The sequence below is a fragment of the Leuresthes tenuis genome, unplaced genomic scaffold, assembly GCF_036924035.1.
Source record: "Leuresthes tenuis unplaced genomic scaffold, fLeuTen1.0.hap1 SCAF_10, whole genome shotgun sequence".
NCBI lineage: Eukaryota > Metazoa > Chordata > Actinopteri > Atheriniformes > Atherinopsidae > Leuresthes > Leuresthes tenuis.
This window is the reverse complement of record NW_027325364.1, coordinates 15069474-15090180: the sequence shown is the minus strand read 5'-3', so window position 1 is coordinate 15090180 and position 20707 is coordinate 15069474. Positions and strand designations below refer to the sequence as shown.

The following is a 20707-nucleotide window of genomic DNA, read 5'->3' as shown; positions in this document are numbered from 1 at the left end:
TTATGTATTTTCACATAACATTTTTGTTCTCTGTCACTGTTCTGTCAGGTTTAGAAGCAAGAAAAATGCAAGACGTGCTTTATTTCTTCCGTTAATAATGGTGAAATTGGCAGTGAAACCATAATTTTGTGGCCTGAAAGGGATACTTCCAATATTACACGTGCAATAGTGTCCTCCACACGTCACGGGATCATGCAGGGCTTTTATCATGTAGCCACTAAGCAATATCATGTTTGTGACATAAGCTCTTAGCCGCATCATTAGCCTTTTTAAAAGTTTTAGTTTAATATGTAGTATGTAATGAGATTTAATAGCTTCTAACACTGCACACTCTCATTAAAATATTTCTTGCACGACATTAGCTTGAGAGTCTGCCTGGAATGATGTTCAGTGTTCTCCTATGTGTGGGGCTGCTAAAGAAGATGTCTTCAGAAGGATCAGATGTATAAAAGTCTTCTAAATTAGATTGCACAGTATATAACTATTATGATAGGTTCATCACAATGATAAAGCGAAACTAAATGTTTGTGCTCGTTTCTCATAAGAAAAGATTATGCAAAATTTAAAAAAGAAAACAAAAAATCCTCAAAAAATTAACTTGAAGTCTTTTTTCTGCAGTAGGCCTCTAGCTCTGTGATTCAGTTCACCAGTTCTGTATTTAAAAACCAAAACTGTTATTGAGTTTTTAGTCAGTTGCTATTAAATCTAATCAAACTTCACATTGTGATTTTGGAGTGGTAAACTAAATCAGTTATTTTCAATAGCTCCAGCTACTCAGACATTCAACTCTTTGTAAATAAGCCCTTAAATCATGTCTTATCACTGTTGTCACTCTGCAAATATCTCTTACCAGTAGATTTACCAATATCAAGAATTATTTTAAAGAGAACAAAATTATACAAGCTGAATACTTATTTCTAAAACAGTTATTTCATTTGAATTTGAATCATTCATTATTTCAATGTGGTTACTCAAGTAAAAAAAAAAAAAAAAAAAAGATTCTGTAGAGGCTCTTTTAAGTTTTAGCTTCATTGTCCAGTCCGTAGTTATCTTTGTGCACTCCTCCCTCACCAGTATATGTGCAGTAAGCTCTACTAACACGTAACTTACTTGTCTCTGGTTAGGATCTGTTTTGAAAATGTTTTTCTCAGCACTGAAGGAACGTTTGGTACATCTACAGCACACTTGTCACCAACTTCCCTTGATAGATGATCCTCTCTGGCTCCAAGCTTTTTTATCCCCTCCAGTTTAAGCCAACCTGATGACATGGTGTTGACCATGTCAACAGGTTGGCTTTCTTTCTTTCTCTCTCTCTCTCTCTCTCTCTCTCTCTCTCTCTCTCTCTCTCTCTCTCTCGCTCTTGTCTTTGAGTGGGTTGTCTGCACGGATGTTTAATTGTGGTTTGCTCCATGTGTGAAAGCAATCAATTTTCCTCTCACTGATGTGGTCCTTCTGGCTGTTATTCTTTAATGGGTCACGTTCACATTCTAAAATATTGTAAATATTCGGAAACTGACTGAGGTTTTTAAAGCATGCAGTTTAAGGACTCATTAGATATATCTAATTGATATCTTGGAATCAGCAATATTCTGTGAAGTTTTCTTTGTAGAGTGAGATTTATGTGAAACTGTGTGTGTCAGCAGAAGCAGAGGCCACTGTAGGAGCACAGGTTGCACAATGAGCCATACAAGTAGCTGCACCGACAAAGCCTGCAAAGACTGCAACTGTATTAAAACCTTGATAGTAAAGGCTTTGTTAGATTGTTAGATCAGGTTGTGAAAGTGCAGCTCAAATTGTTTGCCTGACTTATCTTTGTACGTCTTGTGCAATTCATGAAATTTAGGATTTACCGTTGGTGTAATCTGTCAAACTTGTTGAAAAATAGCTGTACTGGGAAACTTTGCTTTATCATTTCATGATGATTTTGGCATTACACAAAACAGATCTCTTGCCAAACACTCTAAAACGAGAAGTGAAACTGGAAGCGGCACAAACTGTTCAGCACTTTTGAGTACATCTACAGTCATTATTCTTCCGTGAGTCATCTGTGGTTCAAAATGACCAGAAAGACATTAAGACAAAAACATTTTTAGATTTTAATTTGTGAATTAATAAAATATACGAATAAGATTTTTTTTTTTTTTTAAAGGACTTCTGTATGCTTCTAAGTCAGCCGTTCCCATCATGCATCTATCTGAGTCTAACAGATCTTGGGTTTCAAAGAAAAAACCTTCCTTCCTGTACATCTAACCTATTGCTCCCATGTCTTGTCTTTAATCACACCATTCACTCCTTTCTTCTGTTTTTCCTCACTATTTTACTCCAGATCCCATTCCATGTCAGCCCCAACAAATTGTTCTCTTGTACTGAAGTCCTTGCAGAAGAGAATATATCATTTATTTCCATGACAACGCACTTTTGAAAATTCCACTCTGAATGTTATGTATTATTGTAGCCATCACTCCAGTGTTTCCTCCTTGGTAGCTTTTTTTTTTTTTTTTTGATACAGCCCTCCAGGCCTCCAAAGGCCATGGATGGCTCAATTACTGTCATTTGTTGAGAGGCAAATCACTATTCCCACCCGGTCCACCCTCTGATGAAATGCAAAAGGGCTCACAATTACAGGAACAAAAATGTGTTGCACAGAGCAGACATCCACAGAATGCATACGGTGGGGTTTAGGAAATGAGATAAAGTAAGCGATAATGATTCTCACGAGGGTTGTAATGAGACTTAATGGGAGTTAATGGGGTTATACTGATCAGGAGAGCAGAGAGACCCCAGGTTAATACAGCAACTAACAGGACAAAAACTGGGTGGGTGGGGGGTTTTATATACACACACGCAATGCACACGCATGCACACATTGGCAGTGTAAAGGCCTGTCTCAGCACTTGTGGCATAGCCTGAAATCATTAGATTGTTGTAACTTGCCTGAGTTTCAGAATAATACATGAGCCCCCTGGAAGGTTCCTGTCTTTGATTCTCTTGTCTTATGCAACTGTTAGAGTTATACAGGCTGTGTGTGTGTGTGTGTGTGTGTGTGTGTGTGTGTGTTTGAAACCGTGTATTCTTTCAAGTCCTCTCAGCTTAGCAGCAGTTAATTAGATTTGGGTGAGCGTTACCTGTGCAGAGGCCTTTGATTAAGTGAGTTCAGAGAGGGAGAAGGGGTCACTGAGAATGAGATGGGAGGAAAGCGCCAAAAGGGCTGAGGTGTGAAGAAAGTGTGTGCAAGTGTGATTGTGTGAGCAAGACAAGTGATATATGGAGGTGGCTTGAAAATAGAGGATATAGGAGGGACAATAGTGGAAAAAAGAGGAAGAGGGGAACATTCGATTTTAATCAAGAGAGGGGAAAAGGCAGATTGATGAGGCCTGTTCCTGTCATTTCAACACATGCTTCACACCTATAAGCACTAAAAACGTTCATATGGGCCAAGCTCAAGCATGAAGACTGTCACTTACAGCTTCATTTAAAAGCATGTTGGGTCTGTTTATTTTCATGTGGGAGAGGATCTTGCTGTAATTTTCTAGAAGCCTATTGTGGAGTGTTTGGATTATAGTTTTCCTTCATCATAATCAGTCTCAAATCCTCCATTTAAACTGTAATACTTTAATTCTAATTACTTCACATAAGCTTCAGCCAGCTGTAGGCTGGAAGGGTCTTTATTCCTTGGGAGAGAGAGAAGGAGAATCCATAGTAGATGAAAGCAGGCAGGGAAAAAAGAAAGTTAAAAGTAATAGAGTAAGACCACTGCTTTGGTCCCCACTTTTACAATAAAGGCTTGTTTGGTTATATGTATAAATGACAGACATGACAGACAATGGGTGTACAAGAACACAGTGCTTCATGAAAATCATTAAAGGCATATTTTTTTTGAATGGGCACATGGCAGCGGAAATGCGACTATGCCACAAGAAAGTCAGCAGATTGTAATCAAAAAAGGCTTTGTTGTTGTTACCTAAAGGTTAACTGTTAACATGAAAAAAAATAATAAAACCATACAGACTGTCTTGAATTCAGAATATCAGCACAGAACAGACACACAACTGCTACTGCATAGTCTAGTCAAGTCAGACAGTAATATATTTTATTTATGCATTTGGCAGACACTTTTATCCAAAGTGACTTACACTCATACCCCAGGTAGAGGGTCTTGCCTAAGGACCCCTACTGGAGGGAATACCTTCCATGCAGAGGGTCAAGATTTGAACTCCAGTCACCCATATGAAAAGCAGCAATCTTACCACTACACTCCAGTCCTATTATGCACCAGGTTATCTTATAATCATGATTAATTGATATTACTTTTACAACGATACAGTCTGAGAGTATGATAGGTGCTACATGTTACACTGCATAAAAGACCCACATTGAGTGTTAATACATACAGATCACATACCGATCACACACACATACATTAAGCAAAGCAAAGGCTCAATATCTAATAAAAGCAAAACTATAGAAAAGTTTGAGCCTCAAAAGTATGTGCTTCTGAGTCATTTTTAAAGTGCACTGGCATTCATTATGCACATCCCCAGTCCTGGAACTACCCTGGAGCGTCCCGGGGGCTGTAAAACTGAAGTTCACAATTTTGGTTTCTAGTGTAACACCACACCGTTTAGCTTTATGGTACCACATCACATTGAAACAACTATATAACAACACACGATGCCATTATAAACATAGCTGGAAAAAAACGACACTGTGGTAGATGCAGCAAAGACACCTAAGGAAATGCTACTGTGAGTTAATGAGGAAAACAAGATGAAGTGTATGAGCAAGAGACAGGGCAGGAATAAACATCAGACTGACAGGAGAGAGCTCAGAGAAAGAACAGGGAGACAGGAGGATGCAGACTTTGCTTTGTTGTTGCAATTGGTAAGTAATAATTGTTTAGCTCTCAAGTTCCGTCGTGTTGGATTTGCTTGGCTCTGTCATCCAGATATTTACTATGGGGCTCTGAATCACAGCTAACAGGAAATACATAACATTACAACAGAAGCATGTTCATTCGTGTTAGCAGAGTTTGAAAGGTAATTTATAACCTTATCTTTACTGCCTACACTGTAATATATACAATGCAAACTGCATTACAATATGTATTGGATTTTTCGCATAATCCACATTGAAAAGCTTCGAAAAAGTGAATCGGAAAACGCTAACTGTATTACAGATAAACCAGAAGGTTTTAATACCTTGCCTATTTGTGAATGTGTTCGTTCAACACGTAAGTCATAGTATATACAAATATGAAATCTTATTCTTAGGTCCTGTTACATTAGCCTGGATTGTTGCTTGACATTTGTGGTGCCTTTTAAAGATCTTTGCCAGCCTCTTCAGTGTGACAACACATTCATGTGTGTGGCTGTGCACGTAAAGGGTTCAGACGGAGATTTATATCTACGACAGTGGTGTTACCTGCCACAATTATAGGGGGAGCAAAAACTTGCTTGAATATCTAGTGTTATTTTAATAAAAATGACTATTGTCTTGCAGAAGACAACCAACTAAGGGTTTTTTTCTACAACCTTGTCAATCGCATCAGAAGACCCCAAATCAATCTCAGTCACATGCATTTGGCTGTGATAGCCTGAAACATGTCAATACATTAGAGATTTTTTCAGTGTATCTTAGTGTGAGCCAAGACGACTCAGACTGTAAGTTGAGGTTGCATCTTCATCAATAGTGAGCTGGCATTTACTTATGTCCTGAAGTGCTTTTGGGTAAAGTCTATTGGATTTTATACTAGGAGGAGTGCAAGGATCCAGATAGGCAAGATTAGCATAAAATGTCCTGTTGCTACAGGAGCCTCCAAGTGATTAGATGGAGTGAATTCTCAGAGAAAGTGTTTATCAGAGGGAACAGTGGGACCGCATGCATGCATAAAACAGTTTTTTTAAATCAAAATTATTATTTTTATTTTTTTTACTGTTATTTCTGACCAGTCTATTTTGTGTAGACCAAAAGGTCCACCGTTTTCACAGCTTTTTTTCATTATTTTCCGAATTTACAGATATCCAATTGATTGCTGTAGAAGGAAGTCATTTTCACTGATTCTCAAAGTACTGCCTAATGGCAAGTATTGCTTCTCCTTCTGCAGGGCGTTTCACCTATCTGCAGTTTTTAGCTGCTCCATTAGATTCATTTTGTGCATCATTGATGCTGTGTTTGACATATATTCTTCAAGAGAATACAGTCATGTCTGCCAAATAGAAATAACTTATTAACATAACAGAAAAACAGGTAGCAAAAATACTGTTTCAAACATAATTGATATCCTGTTTCAAAGTCGGTGTTAGAAAACATAGCGACAAGTAAACATGGATGTGTATACGTACCACCACAGAAACATTACTGCCTCAAGAATATTGTCTCATATCTCTTTTTTGTCTTTTTTTCTTTCTAAATGACCTAAACCTGTCCCAATGGTGAAAAAAAGTGAAGCATACATTAAATACTAGACACATTTACAACTTTGTCTCTTGTGCCTCCAGCAGCAACATCCTTTACCTGATTACCTTCAGGTATCACCAGCTCAGAAGACAGACAAATGTGCTGTGGGATCTAATAACACTTTACTGACCAGTGGCCCAATGGGAATTCAGTTCAAGTCAAATCTGAACATGAAAACGAAATAGAAAGGATGTTTCCTTTTCCCAAGGGGCATCTTCCTCTGTCTTTTTGCCCATTCCCTTCTGTTATCTCTCCACACATTGGTTGCTTTCATCCTGCTTCCAGAGCTGAGATGCACAGCACACAGTGAGTGAAACACACATAAGAGGTAAAAAAAAAAAAGAAAAAAGAAAAAGAGAGAAACAGAAAAAAAGAAGGAAACAGATAGAAAAGAGATGCTCTCTTTCACACACACAAACACACACTCACATATTGGTATATACAGACACAGAGGGCCCTATTTCAGGATGCTGTCAGCAGGGGGACAGAGGCTAGAGGAAACACAGGATGAATTCTCCTCTGCCTCATTCCATCACGCTGCCATGACACCCCTATTTACCTCCTCCATCTATCTCCACACTGACTGTCTACCACCTTGGCTTGCCTATGTGTGCATTGTGTGGGTATGTCTGCACGTGTGCTGGCCTAAGTGTATCAGCACATTCACAGAGATGGAGTGAGGTGAGGTGGACTTCGTATATTGTGTTCCGTGGTGTGAGAACATGCTGTGTAGCCCATCAGAATTTGACAGAAACCCAGTGCATTGTTTAGATGGTTACAACTGGCAGTAATCCCACAAGGGAGACTGGAAGTTTCTCTATCTTAGTTTTGGTGCCAGTGCAGAGGTTTCTGAAATCCCCCCTCAACTAAGTTGTACTTTTTTTTTTTTTTTTTCTATTGTCAGCTCCTCGGGAACATGAGCCCACATTGTCATCTGATGACTTCGCTTCACAAAACAACACCCAGAAAATATGAGAAAAAGCACTTTCCATTGATGGAAAGTGTTCTTGTTCAACTCCCAAATGTCATTTTTACTCTGAGAGAAACTGCCTCTCTCTAAATGTCACTAACTCATGTGCACATACGCACAGTATCTCACTGTCCTTCAATTCTCCAGGGCTATGGTCGTGAATTTTCACTTCATATTCATTTTCTTATGTCTTTCTTGCATTCAATGATCCGTGATGGCAAAAAGACAGAGAATGAGCAGTGAGAGCAAATCAAATTGATATCACCAATGCAGACATGCATTGCTGAGCTGCCCAGTGGCTTGATCTCTCAGTGAGATACCAGCAAGCACTTCTTACTTCAAACATGGAATGCTTTACGCACTTTTGTGCCTGTTCTTTTTTAATGTAGACAAAGAGTGGGTTATCCAAACTGAAGGGGTAACTTAAGAATAAGTGGAGAAACAAGAGCTTCCTAGCAGGTGTACTCCTGGCTCAGCTAAGCAGTTAACGTCCACTCTCATGCTCTGTGACACGTATGAAAACACCAGGCAGCCCTAGCTGAATATAAATCTGATTCCAAATGGCAAAAACTGAGTGACTTTAAAAATAGTTACTGTGATAGCATTAATGTCAGGAGATTCATTCACTGAGCCTATAAACTTGTTGGTGTTTCACTAACAAATAAACGAAAGAGCAGCTTTCACTCAGGTGACTGACAGTTTCCGCAGGAAGTGATCAGTCAGACTGTATTAGCAAAACCAGTCTGTCAGCCGTTGGAAGAAGAGGGATATTATAGTTGGACTGCAGCGCACAAACCCACTTTTACAAATAAAAATGCATGTTTGAGGGTTCTATACTGCTACAGTCAGAGGATTTGGTGGCTATGTCGTGCTGTGGGAGACATTTTACTGGCATGGTTTGAGTGTACTCTCTACTTAGAGGTAAGAATCACTTAAATTCAATACCAAGTTGTTCTGAATGATTATCTTTGTCTCACAGTGAACACCTCTATGCACACTGGAGTGATGGCCAAGATGACAACACCCCATTCAGAGAACATGAAGGGTTTGTTAACTTTGACAATGATTTTCAGCATATGCTGTGCCCTTCATATTCATACGGATCCGTAACTGTGTAGAGACTGTGAGCCATCTTATTACAACCCCTATTCCACAAACGTTCAAACACCAATTCCAATTGATTGCACATGTAATAAACCAATAGCTTTTGTTCACAATAGAACATAGAAGACATGTCAAATGTTCCATGAGAGACATTTTACTGTTTTGTAAAAAAAATCTTTAATTCGATGGCAGTAACAGCTCTCAAAACAGCGGGGACATACATACAACATTCTGTATGTTATCTATATTCTATTTTGAGTAAAATATTAGTTTATAAGATTAGCAATTTATCGTATTTTGTCTTATCATATTTTCATTTTACACAGCATCCTAACCTTTTTGTAGACAGCTCTCTCCACCACCTTTATCAAAACACCAAATAGTCTTTCAAATATCAATATGATGATATCAAATAATATCAAATAATATTGAATAAAAAGTTAGACCCATCCAGAGGTGTTTCGCCATGCTGGTCTCATAGAAGTACTTGAAATAGGCACTTTTTAATGCTGCATGTAATTTGTTAAGTTTGCACTTGACTACCACAGTACAGCTTCCCCTTCACTGTCTGGGTTATCAAGTGACAAGTGATAACATAACCGCTGCTGTGAAATGGTCAGATATTCATTATTTTTCATTCTTTCAGAGAAGCACAGAAGTCCACTTCTATGGATGTTTTCCACTAAACGACAGGCTGTACAGGCTGTTTGTCTGCAAACATCAACTAAGAACAAAAGTGAAATGACTGGCTTCAACGTAAAGCAAGGACTGAAAATTAACCTAAAAAATAAGCTCAGTGATCCTACACCACTGAATAACGATGCAATTGGATTTCTTGATTAAGGCCTTGCATTTTACTCTAGGTGGGGTCGGGGGGGGCTGGTGGGGTTTTACCTTCCTTGATTAAATTAGGTCACCCAAGTGTCCACTACAATAAAAATGCTAATTGAGTTTCCATTAACATTATTTCTCTACCCACACAGACACACAGCAAATGATGTGCCTCAATGTTATGATGCTCCATTAAAGACATCAGGTTTGTTCCTTTCACTTTGATGTGATGTAATGTTTGAGCACATTGTGAACCAGCACCTAACTGCACCAAATGCAGTTTTTCCCTAAATCAGACTCACAGGTATGCACCAAACATACTCTCACTGAATGCATGCTATGAGGCTACACTGACTTTATCATTTTGTCCTTGTCGTTTGTTTTGACCATATAATGTTGTCATGATCATTTTGACCTATTTTTCCTACCCACATAGCACTGTTAGTCAGTGGTTAATTGATGTCTTGTAAAGAATGCCTCTTTTTAGATTATGGCTTGGCTGAGAATGAATACAATCAAGCTGGAAAAAGCTGAGCTCCAGTCATCACTTACAGCCCTCCAAGACAGACAAGATGACAGTCTTTGTATTTGCAGGGAAGTGGCACAATAGCGGCAAAGATCAAATGCCTCTGGATATGATTATAATTCTTGTGTAAATGCTATTTGGCTGCTGATGCAACAATGCTTTTCATTCTCTTTCTCTACCTTAATTCACCTCAGTGCTGTGAAGAAGTAATCAGTTTACAGCCAGAGCTGCAGCAGAGTGATGGATGGATACAGCTTCACGTGGACTGATTGATATCCTCGTTCTCTACCAGTTAACACACTGAGAAACCCCCTCAAAGTCTGGTCACTGGTTACTATTCTTACCATTAAGAATTCATTAGCATGTGATATCAAAATACCTGAAGGATGTATGCATACATTTTCAAAAAGTGCTGACTAGCTGTGATATTGTTTAAGATGTCATTCCTGCTGGGTTTGCAGCAATTCTTTTGATTGTATTCAATGCACAAACTCAGTTCTTAATACTTACACTCTGTTCTTCATGACAGCTTGATTACTGCAGGGTGACAAATTGTTGCTCATATGAAAAGCTTGTATGCAGTTATATTTGTATGCTCTGAGCAGTCTTGTATAAGCATGCATGCAGATAGATTTAAAAAGACTGGCAAGAAGCACTGGCAAAAAAAAAACCTTTTCTCTGTAGTTGATGGCTGCATGTCGTGTGTGTGTGGGAGTGTCAGAGTGTGGTTGACAGTCTGCTGATGGGCTAACATCTCCTTTCCAGACAGTCTATACTCCTGGGCTTGCACAGCAATGGAGGCCTCTTCAGCATAATAAACATGGCACACCTGGGCAAATAATACCCACATCACCCACTCAGAGACACACACACACACATGGTACATTCACAAGAACAGTTTTACTTGGGGCTTACACCATCTCTTTATATATTGTGACCCAAAGCAGCACCAGAATCCCCAAAGCAAGGTCAGAAAACCTTAATTAATGATACAAACACAACCTCAAAATAAGCCAAACGGGCATCATCCAGCAATATAAAATTAGCATTCATCACAGCCGAGCCACAAAAGCTGCCCCAGATGCAGAGGAATGTTCCTTCGGGGGCCCGTCCACTATCCTTAAATATGGTAGATATTTTCAGAAGCAATAATTAGGGTGCATAGTGTCAAGATTTCTCTCTGCTTCTGCAAATAACATTTTGTTTGACAACTATTGAATGGCATTAAAACTGCTTGAAGAGCTTATTAGTTTTACGATTTGGACATAATTATTTCAATTTGAATATGAATAAAACAAGTGGGGGAAAGGAGCGAGCGAAGAAGAAACAGACAGACAGAGAGAATTACAAAGCATCTGCACCCACTGAGAGCAAGGGTGGAAAATGGAAATTATGCATAAACAGGTGAATGAGAGCAAAGACCCGCCGTGATAACTTCATTGCCCGAGCATTTTCTTGGAAGTTTCTTGAAACAACAGCGTACTTGGATTAAAGGAAATGTTATAGGGGCACACAACTTCGCCATTTCATGACTAAATCCCTCAAATTATCTGCTCTTCAACTCTTCCTCAGAATATGGATTGATCTGCATATTCCTTTCCCATGATCTGTATAATTTCCCACACATGTTTTAGTGCTTCCTTGCTGGGACTTTCAGAGCCTCCTTTCTAGCTGGACTGAGAGGACTGTGTCACTTGTTCGTAAATATTTTGGCGTAATGATGAAGTGTTTGCTGTTGGAGTCCAATATTGCTGCAACCAGTATGACAAGACAGCGACCTCATGGAAACCTTGTATACACTCCACAAAACACAACGAGTCCTCCAATTGACATAGGCATGTCCCTCCAACCAGCAGGATGGAAACAGCATTTACAAGAGTTTACACATCAGAGCAGGGGTGTTTTTGTTTAAAAAGCCAGAAAGTTCCCATAAGAAGGAGGGGGGGGGTGTGGTTGGTGTAGTCACATGCAGCTCCAGAAGCATACACTTATAAGATCAAGACCAACATTTTTCACTTCTATAGGTTCAGGCAATAATTCACTTGGTTAGGGTAAGAGAATAATCATGGATACAGCTAAAATACAACATAGCAGTCATGGACACTGTTTCTAAACTTCATATACAGTTGCTCTCATGACTATACTAGAGATCACAAGAGTTCATATCTGCCTGCACAAACACACCCATGAGGATCAATTAATGTTATGTCCTAGCATCCTACTCATAGTGTAAATCTGGATTGTTACATAGTGACGAAGATAGCACCGAAAAAAATAAATAGAGCAGAATATTCAGGAACAGTTTTTGTTCGAACAAGGTCAAACAATACTTGTGCTGTTCTAGTGCTCCAGTGGTTGCCACATCATCGTTCACTTTGAGTTATTCCTCCCCGCTTCCTAAAACTGAATATCACTAAAGTCAACATGCATAAATGTGTGGTCGCATAAGTGTGTGGCTTTGGTGTGTGCATGTGAGGATAATTTAATTATAGACCTGATAGAGCGGGTTACAGAGGTTAATATCCTGCATGCACTCGTCTCCTCTCCGGACACTGTAATTGCTTTAAGCACATTAGGAAGTTTATTGACTGCGATGGCCTTTTAAGACGTTACATTTCTGCTTCTTAGTGTCAAACAGGAGTCGTCCAGCTCTGCTTCCTGTCTCTGTCTCCCTCTATCTCTGTTGCTGCTCCCCCAGCTTTCCCTCTCCTTGCACTGTCACTCTCTTCTTTCTGCATATGTCTCCCTGCCTCTGCGTCTGCTTAATTGAGGCTCTGTTAATATGATGAGATTTGTATAGCGGCTCATCCGTAGAGGCGGCTTGATGAGGTTTGACTGGCAGGTGATTAACTCCTCTTAACCCACAGAATCATTTGTCCTTGGTGGAACAGTTGCACTAATGACACCATAAAAGGCTTCTTGATGTGTCAAGTTCTGGAGCAGAGCTCAGGAGAGTGAGAGCTTCCACCAACTCCCTCAAAAAAGTGCAGCCTCCTCACTTTCTCTCAGCATAGATCAATCCTCTCAACACCCTCACTGTAGATGTCTCCATTTTCACTCAGCTAGATCTCTTAATGAGGATGGAAGTGATTGTAAGGAGTTATTAAAAGGTCCTCACCTTTCTCTTGGGACTGCTAAAGAGAAATTATATGCAACCAAGCACACTTACAGCTCCAGTTAGAGTTATTTCACATTTCCGTTGCCATAAATCCACATCTGACTACAGTCACGGCAGGAGTGGCAAATCATTTCTAGCCAAGGAAGAATTTGGTTACTCTTCTTTTTTTAGAAGGGATCTGCTGGAAGACTCTCATGAGGGACTTCAGGTGAAGAAAAATTAAAATTACAGATTTGACAGAGGGAGGGAATGAGAGATATGGGGAAAGTGATTGGGAGGAGAGGAGAAGCGAACGAACGCTGTCACAGCTGACAGGGAGTGGAGCCAAGCAATAACTACGGCAGATATAGCCAATGTGCAGAGATAAATGATGTAATATCTGCATGGATCAATGTCGGTATCGTCTCCCTAAAAGGAGCTCTCTCTATAAATTACATCAGATCCCTCTCACTACACCCGCACGTACACACATTCACACCACTGATACACTCAAATCCACCCCTTCCACAATTAGTATGAATTAAGATGTATGGCAGTGAAATTCCAGTGTCTAGAGACCACTCTGTAAATGTCTTCCTCCAGCTGTCCAGTCCCATAACTATGCAGATGGAAGGGAGAGGCGAGGACTATGTTAGCAATATCCAGCTAATGAGAAATCAAGTGGCTTGACTTTTCCCATGAATCCCATCATGTCCACTCATATTATGAAACCAGGAGGTCATTAGGTGAGACTGACTAATAGTACTAAGTGTCCTACTTTGGTGTCTTTGCTGACAGTCCCACCTTGTGGCAGGCTGGATAATTACACTTAAAATGATTATACTGTATATGAGAAAAAGAAATAGAATAAGATTCTTTGTGTTCTTTTTTTGTTGTTGTTAAAATACAATTGATTGAAATAATTGGTTGAGCCAACAGGGGATATAACCTTGTAACACCTGACATTTACTGACATAGGAATTTCTTCTTGAAATATTGTTGGATTACCCTAATGTGAGCTCTTTTTGACACAGAAAGGCCAGAAAGTTTCATGCGATCGAACCATAACCTGCGTTCCCATCATACAAGCCACTACAGCTCAAGACGATGATCCATGGTTTTGTTTTACTGAGTCTGACAGAGGACTTCTCCTTTTAGAACTGATGGCTACACTACAAATGTACATGCAGCTCAGTCACTTATACAGCTGTCTTCAGGATTATGATTTATTGAATTCACAACATGAACTGCTGCATCAGTAGCCAGGACAGCAAAACTGCCACAAAGAGAAAAGACACAGTGATAGCTTACATATGTTTTGAGAGGTTACACGGCAGTACTTTGAACGATGGCCAGAATAGCAAGCTTTGCTAATATTTGATTTTAGTAGTAATTTTTCAGATACGTGATTTTAAACCAGTGTCAGATGAAAAATTAAGTAACCACTGAAGTAAGAAGAGACGTCTTGTCCTTGTTTGTCAAAGGGATGTTGCACAAAAGCTGCAGCCTCTCAGTCCAAAACATACTGAGCAACACCAAAAGACAGACCTAACTAGAAGCCATGCAAGCAGCATGTAGAGCTTCCTACATTAGTAATATCATAGCATTGTGGACTCTTTGTGAGGTCTTTTCCCTCTCTTTGTGGGAGGCTTGCTCTGTACAGCACAGCGGGGACTCGCATGCACTGTATTGCCAAATCAACACGGAACACAGATTTAGAGGCACACAGATGGAGACAGACTGACTTGCTTTTGGTAGAAACATAACTACTCTATTCTCATATAGCAAATGTTCTTCATATTGAGGTTGAAAATACAATATGCACAACATTGCACATATATCACCCTGCGTTTTAGACATATGTCATAAGTGCAAGCTCCTTCCTCCCTATATCCACCTCATCTTGGTTCTCCAGTGCCTCTCAACAGAGTCCATTAGTCCCCATCTGCTCATGTATAAACCGCCCAGTCTCAGTTTCTATACTGTCATGGAGGACACAACCACATGATGTATTTTCTGCCAAAATGCAAGCTTTGCATTTTGATTGTATAAATTGTACATCTCCATGCATGTGTATGCACACATGATAGTTATTTGTCAACCTGCTGTATTGTCTATTTCCACCTTGATCAGAATACAATTTACAAAATAAACATGAAGAAGACTTGAAATGACTAACTGAGTCCATCAACTGGGAAAATGCTTACAAACAAGATAACAAATCAAATGAACAGTAGGGTTATTATCTCAGTGGTTCCTCTATAGACTGAACCTTCCCCCTTTTCTCTCTAAACACCGGAGTTGCTCCATGCTGGCCATTAAAAAGAATGCAGGTGTAAAGCACCTCAGCAATGGCTTCATATTTTTGACCCAGAAGCAGTGTCAAGGCTTTATTAATCATGATTTATTCAACCCTTACAAAGTGTGGCTAAACTCACAATTGCTACTTAGAGAATAGCCAGACGAGACTCGGTGTTTACTGTTACAAACAAAACTGTTTCATCAGACAACTTCAGTGCTGGCGCAGTGAAGTCTGATTGATTTAGAGAATGTTTCATTTTTTTACACAAAAACATTACCTGTACAAAAAGTGTGAGTTATATGATGCAAAAGTGAAATATGAGGCACTCTGTTCTGAGGTGGCACCGTAAACCATCCTTGCCTTTGTTAAAGCAGGTGTCTTTTATTTGTTTTGAAATGATAAATATAACTGCTTGGAAATGCCATTAATGCACGGATGGTAGCATGCCTCATATAGACAAAACAAATAGTAGAACCCCGCTCTGAGGCCTGATGAATAGGGATTCTATCTCTTCCTGCATGTCAGCTGCAGTGGGCAAAATGCTCAATCACTACCTTTTTATCCAGGATAGAGGTGAGGAATAACGCTTTTTCATTTGAGTCTATTGGTAATAACTTATTTATGGAGAAGTTAGTGAAGAAACTGAAAGACAGACATGGAAAGAGTTAAAAAGTTATTTGTCCCCAGTGCACATTATCTAGCACAATGCTGCATCATTATGGTGTGGGCTGAGAGTAAGACCATGTGGTCTTGGCCACAGTTGCTAGGAGTGGCCTGCTCCCTGGCTACCAAGCAAAAGAAAACTCCAAAAGCCATATATGGGCATGTGTCTCACAGAGATGATGTCACCAATGACTGAAAGGGCTCCCTTTTCATATGCAGGAATAGAAAGGGTGTGAGTGCTCCTCTGGGCCATAGAGATAGTTGAGGGCATGCAGAGCGCAGGGGGTGTGGTCATGAGGGAAACACTGCAGGTTATGCTAAATGCAATGAAACAGTAGAGGCATGTTGTGCAATGACTATTACGTTCGGATGAGTAGCTGAAGGGGAACTTAGCAACATTTCTGTGAGTTCAGAACAGAATGAGACAGGGAAAGCTGAAATGAAAGCAATGGTTGTTCTTACAGAGAATTAATGTGAAAGGAAAAGCTCTTAAGAAGCAGAGGGAGCAAAGAGCAGAAGAAGAGATAAAGACTGAAAACCAAACAAAGGAGTTAGCTGTTTTAACTCTACATTGCTGATCTCACAGAGGATTTGCTCAGTCAGCCCCATGGGAAAGTCAGGTGAGTGGAAACTACAACTTGCGGACTCTGGCTCTGATTGTGGGCCGTGTGAACTTTTGCCACATGAAACTGTGTCCAAGAGTAGGTAGTTTTTGTTTACACTATTTTGGTGAACATTCCAGCTGTATATCAAAATAGGACAGGGCTTTCCTTCTGTTAAGTACAGATTGTAGACGTAATTCTTGCAATGTGTTCAATAAAAGCCTGCAGCATCTGCACTTCTATTTTGTCTGTGTGGCAATTTGAATGTGCCTATTGTGTGGGCACTCCGGCGGTTGTGGAACTTATGAAAAGGCCAGTGAGAGATAGGCACGATGGATGACGTTTTCTGCTCCATCATCTGTCACCAAGTTGTTACTCACAGTCTGAGCACAGTTAGTCAGTAAGTTTCAGCTCTGCAGCCATGTATGAGTCTTCACATTGCATCATTATGTCTCCTCTGTCAGAGGTTGTCTAACTCTTCCTGTCTCTGTCCTCTCCATCTCTCAGCCTCGAAACAGTTTGCTGAAGAGGTGCTGCAGTGCCATAATGAGTACAGGAAGAAGCACCAGGCTCCTCCACTGAAGCTGAGCAGCAAGCTGAGCGGAGAGGCTGCCCGGTGGGTTGCAGACACAGATCAAATTAAAAACTTAATTAGCAAGGACTGTGTATATCAGTCACTGTCAAAGTGCTGTGGATAACAGTGACGGCACCAGCTGAGCCTGTCAAATGCAATGATCACAAAACGTTATACATCTTGGGTCTACGTGTGTTTGTGATTACAGGTTATATCGATCGTTTTGTGATACTAACTGCAGCTGCAATAGCATTTTATTCAAATTAAGTTTCAATGGAACTTCATTTCCATCAGATTTTCAAAATATTATGACCAAATAAACTCAGAGACGCTACAGAGGAAAATTGACTCTCTGTAAACCTGATTAGTGCAGTCCTCAGGGACAGCGGAAACTCTCCAACATAATAGTCTGTTAGTTAATTTGCTCACATATACTTGATGGTTCAAAGGAACAGCAACACAGAGCTTTAGACCATCTTTGACTGTGTCTCCCCTGTGGACCACCAGACGGTGGTGAGGCACAGCTAATGAAGGTTAGCTATCAACCAGATAACTTTATTGTTTGTGGTGTAGCTGAAAGACTCAGACTCCTTATATGGAACTGTTTTTAGCAGAAAGCTGAAAAGCGGTAGGAGTGTGTTTTCTTTTTTTTTTAAAACTTTATCTGGGCGGAGACTTACTGATAACTCCTGATAAACACATTTAAAGGTGGTTTTATTATCAAAAGAGAAAAGCCCTTATGCTATATGGCAACTTGGATAGGAATATTTAGAACTCTGTGAGTGCGGATTCATTTTAAAAGAATTATGCAAATACTGCTTCTACATACTGGTGGATGTTTGGCAGTCTAAATGATATGTCATTTCACTTTGTAATGTGATGGGTGATGTTTCTGCTTCTCCCTTTGTGTTAACTGACTCATTTGCAAAGAATCAGAGCCGTTTTCCCCCTAGTTCAGGAGTAAGGGTTTGATTTACAGCTGCATGTCTGGGCAGGATGATTGTTCCAACAAAACAAAAAAGAACATCGCTTTCTATTCAAAGCTGATTAGGTTTGAACCAAGTAGGTAAACTGGTCTGGAATTGATGAGAAGTCAGTTAAATCTCAGTTTTATATTTGGAAATGTGTGTCTATTTAATATATATATTTATATATATATATTATAGTTGCAGTGTTTGCATCGGCTTCTTTTGGCTTCTAATATGGCTTCTAATCAACACAACATTGGTAAAAAATTCTATGACACATACTTTTTTATAAATGTAAATCAGCCCATGGAAATATGCAAATATGATTATGAAGCTTTGAAGCCTAAGAAACCTAAGAAGGTTACATCTGAAAATGATGTGCACACACTTCTCATGGCGCTGATATCTCCAGAGATGAGATGAACTTACATTTATGATGACAAACTGCAAAAGCCTATTTGAGCGGCCCTGTTTACAACTCGCTTTGTCTCTTCTCTCAGTTATGCTGAAAGTTTGGCCAGCACACGAATCCTGAAACACAGTGTGGAGTCCAGCAGAGGGAGCTGTGGTGAGAACCTGGCATGGGCATCATATGATCAAACAGGTACAAGCTAACTAAAAAGGATTGTTAATAAATCAATTAAGCAACACTGCATATATGCTCAAGCTTTAGATGAATTATGTGGTGAGAAAATGTGATGAAACGCATTCTTCTGTACATGCAAAATGTTGACATGTGAAGCCTAAAATAAATATGCTGTACTTAGTGCAGGCTGCTTGAGCCGAACAGCTGGGATCTATTTCCCCTTCACTTCAGACACCATGACTCACTGCGCAAATATCTTAGCACAGGCCAGTGCGATAGATGAGGCAGCTCAGAAGTGAGTGACAAAAAAGAGCAACAATGTAATAAAACATGTTCCAAAGAGGGATTATTGCTCAAAGGTGCTGTTTTCTAAGTTTAAATGGACAACACACGATCGATCTGATTGTCCTCGAGGTTGACATGACATTTTCTTACATTTACACATGCAGGGAAGGATGTAGCAGACCGCTGGTATGATGAAGTGAAACAATACAACTTCAACCGTCCCGGATTCTCCTCAGGCACTGGTGAGACTCATACAAATGTGTGTCTGAATTCCTGCCTCGTGTCTCTTGTCTTGTCTCATCTCATCTTTCTATCTCACTTTCTGCTGCTTACCCTGCTTCTTTGTCATTTTCAGTTTATATGTTGTCACTTTTTCTCTGTGTCACACATACCCAGACACGGGGAGGGTTGTTGTTATTCTTGCACTGCTGTCAGTGTGTGACTGTCTGACTCAGTGACTGGCCAAGGGGAAACTGAGGGGACATCGCAGTCTTGTATAATCACTCCGAAACCAACATGCCATTCTCAGCCTTCTAAAATTCCTCCAGATGGTTTCCCATAACCTCAGACTCCAGCTGTGCGGTCCAACGTAACTTAATACTGAATCATAAATGAAGCAGACCCCTTCTAGGTCAAAGTGATTTACACTGATTCATGTTATGTTCCCCCGATAGGAAAAAAAAATAATAAGATCAACTGGACTTGGCATGAGGAAGGGTTCAGGACTGATGAGTGAGGGTGGAATAAAGATTCCTCTTTCTGTAAATGTTTATGTGAACTTCTAAGTGTGTGCACTTCAGCTGCATCCATGTCCTAACAGTATGTTTATCACTCCTACTCTATCTTACTATGTTATTTGCCTCCTTCATTTCTCTCTGCTTTGGATTTTTCTTTTCATTCTTAGGCCATTTCACAGCAATGGTGTGGAAAAACAGCAAAAAATTGGGTGTGGGTAAGGCCACTGCATCAGATGGTTCATCTTTTGTGGTGGCTAGATATTTCCCAGCAGGGAATATCACCAACCAGGGACACTTTGAAAACAATGTCCTCCCACCTAAAACCAGCTCCTGAGGAGATATCGATCCGCTTGACTTCACTCGGGCCCAAAGGCATTTATTCTGCTCCTCCAGGGGAGAAGCTGTCTGCCAGCACTGCTGTGGAGAATACTCTGGAGACCAGCCCCTCTTACTGGATAGAAAGCTACACCACAATCTTGTGTGGATTTTAAAAGTTAAAATCCAGAAATCCTGTATTTGTCATTTGAGAAGGGCTCCTGTGAATGATACAGTGTTTGAAATGCAAACTGTTGTTTGACTTTTGCTAACAAAATAATGCCACTGACTGTGGAGATCTTTTTTTTAAATGATGATTATGTTAGTTGTTTTAATTGCCTGTGACAGTAATTCCTCCATTAATACCAGTTATTTTCTGTACTGTAATTATCATTTCCTACACACTGAAATGCAACATACCTTCATCTGTTTCTGTGTAACAGTGAGAGCTAATTCAGTCAAAAGGACACATTAACATGTAGTCTATCATTTGAAGCTGATGACTGTACATGCTTGGAATGTTTGTGTTACTGTGAGTTCTTGTGAGAGCGCAAACCATCTGCCCCACGTTGTGACTTACACTCTGATCGCTCTTGTACAATAAAGTCTGTCCGAGTCCAACTGTGCTATTAATTTTGTGTGACATTGTTGTGAAGTGAGACACTAATTTCTTTTCATAGTGACATACGCA

At 39.9% G+C, this 20707-nt stretch overlaps 2 protein-coding genes across 2 annotated transcripts in view; one reads left to right on the top strand and one right to left on the bottom strand.

The window, feature by feature from the left end:
• Positions 1–20707, bottom strand: part of LOC140316501 (serum amyloid P-component-like) — a 55376-nt gene that overhangs the window by 17970 nt on the left and 16699 nt on the right. The window lies entirely within an intron of this gene.
• On the top strand, positions 16161–20637 carry glipr2l (GLI pathogenesis-related 2, like). The gene is made up of 5 exons (XM_072394350.1): positions 16161–16569; positions 17059–17167; positions 18594–18697; positions 19129–19206; positions 19869–20637. The coding sequence occupies exons 1-5, from the start codon at positions 16557–16559 to the stop codon at positions 20033–20035; spliced, it is 471 nt and encodes a 156-aa protein (XP_072250451.1). The 5' UTR covers positions 16161–16556; the 3' UTR covers positions 20036–20637.

Coding starts and splice junctions, on each gene's coding strand:
- glipr2l (XM_072394350.1), top strand. Junction 18,698..19,128: donor GGCATCATATGATCAAACAG/GTACAAGCTAAC, acceptor TTACACATGCAG/GGAAGGATGTAGCAGACCGC. Junction 19,207..19,868: donor CGGATTCTCCTCAGGCACTG/GTGAGACTCATA, acceptor TTTCATTCTTAG/GCCATTTCACAGCAATGGTG.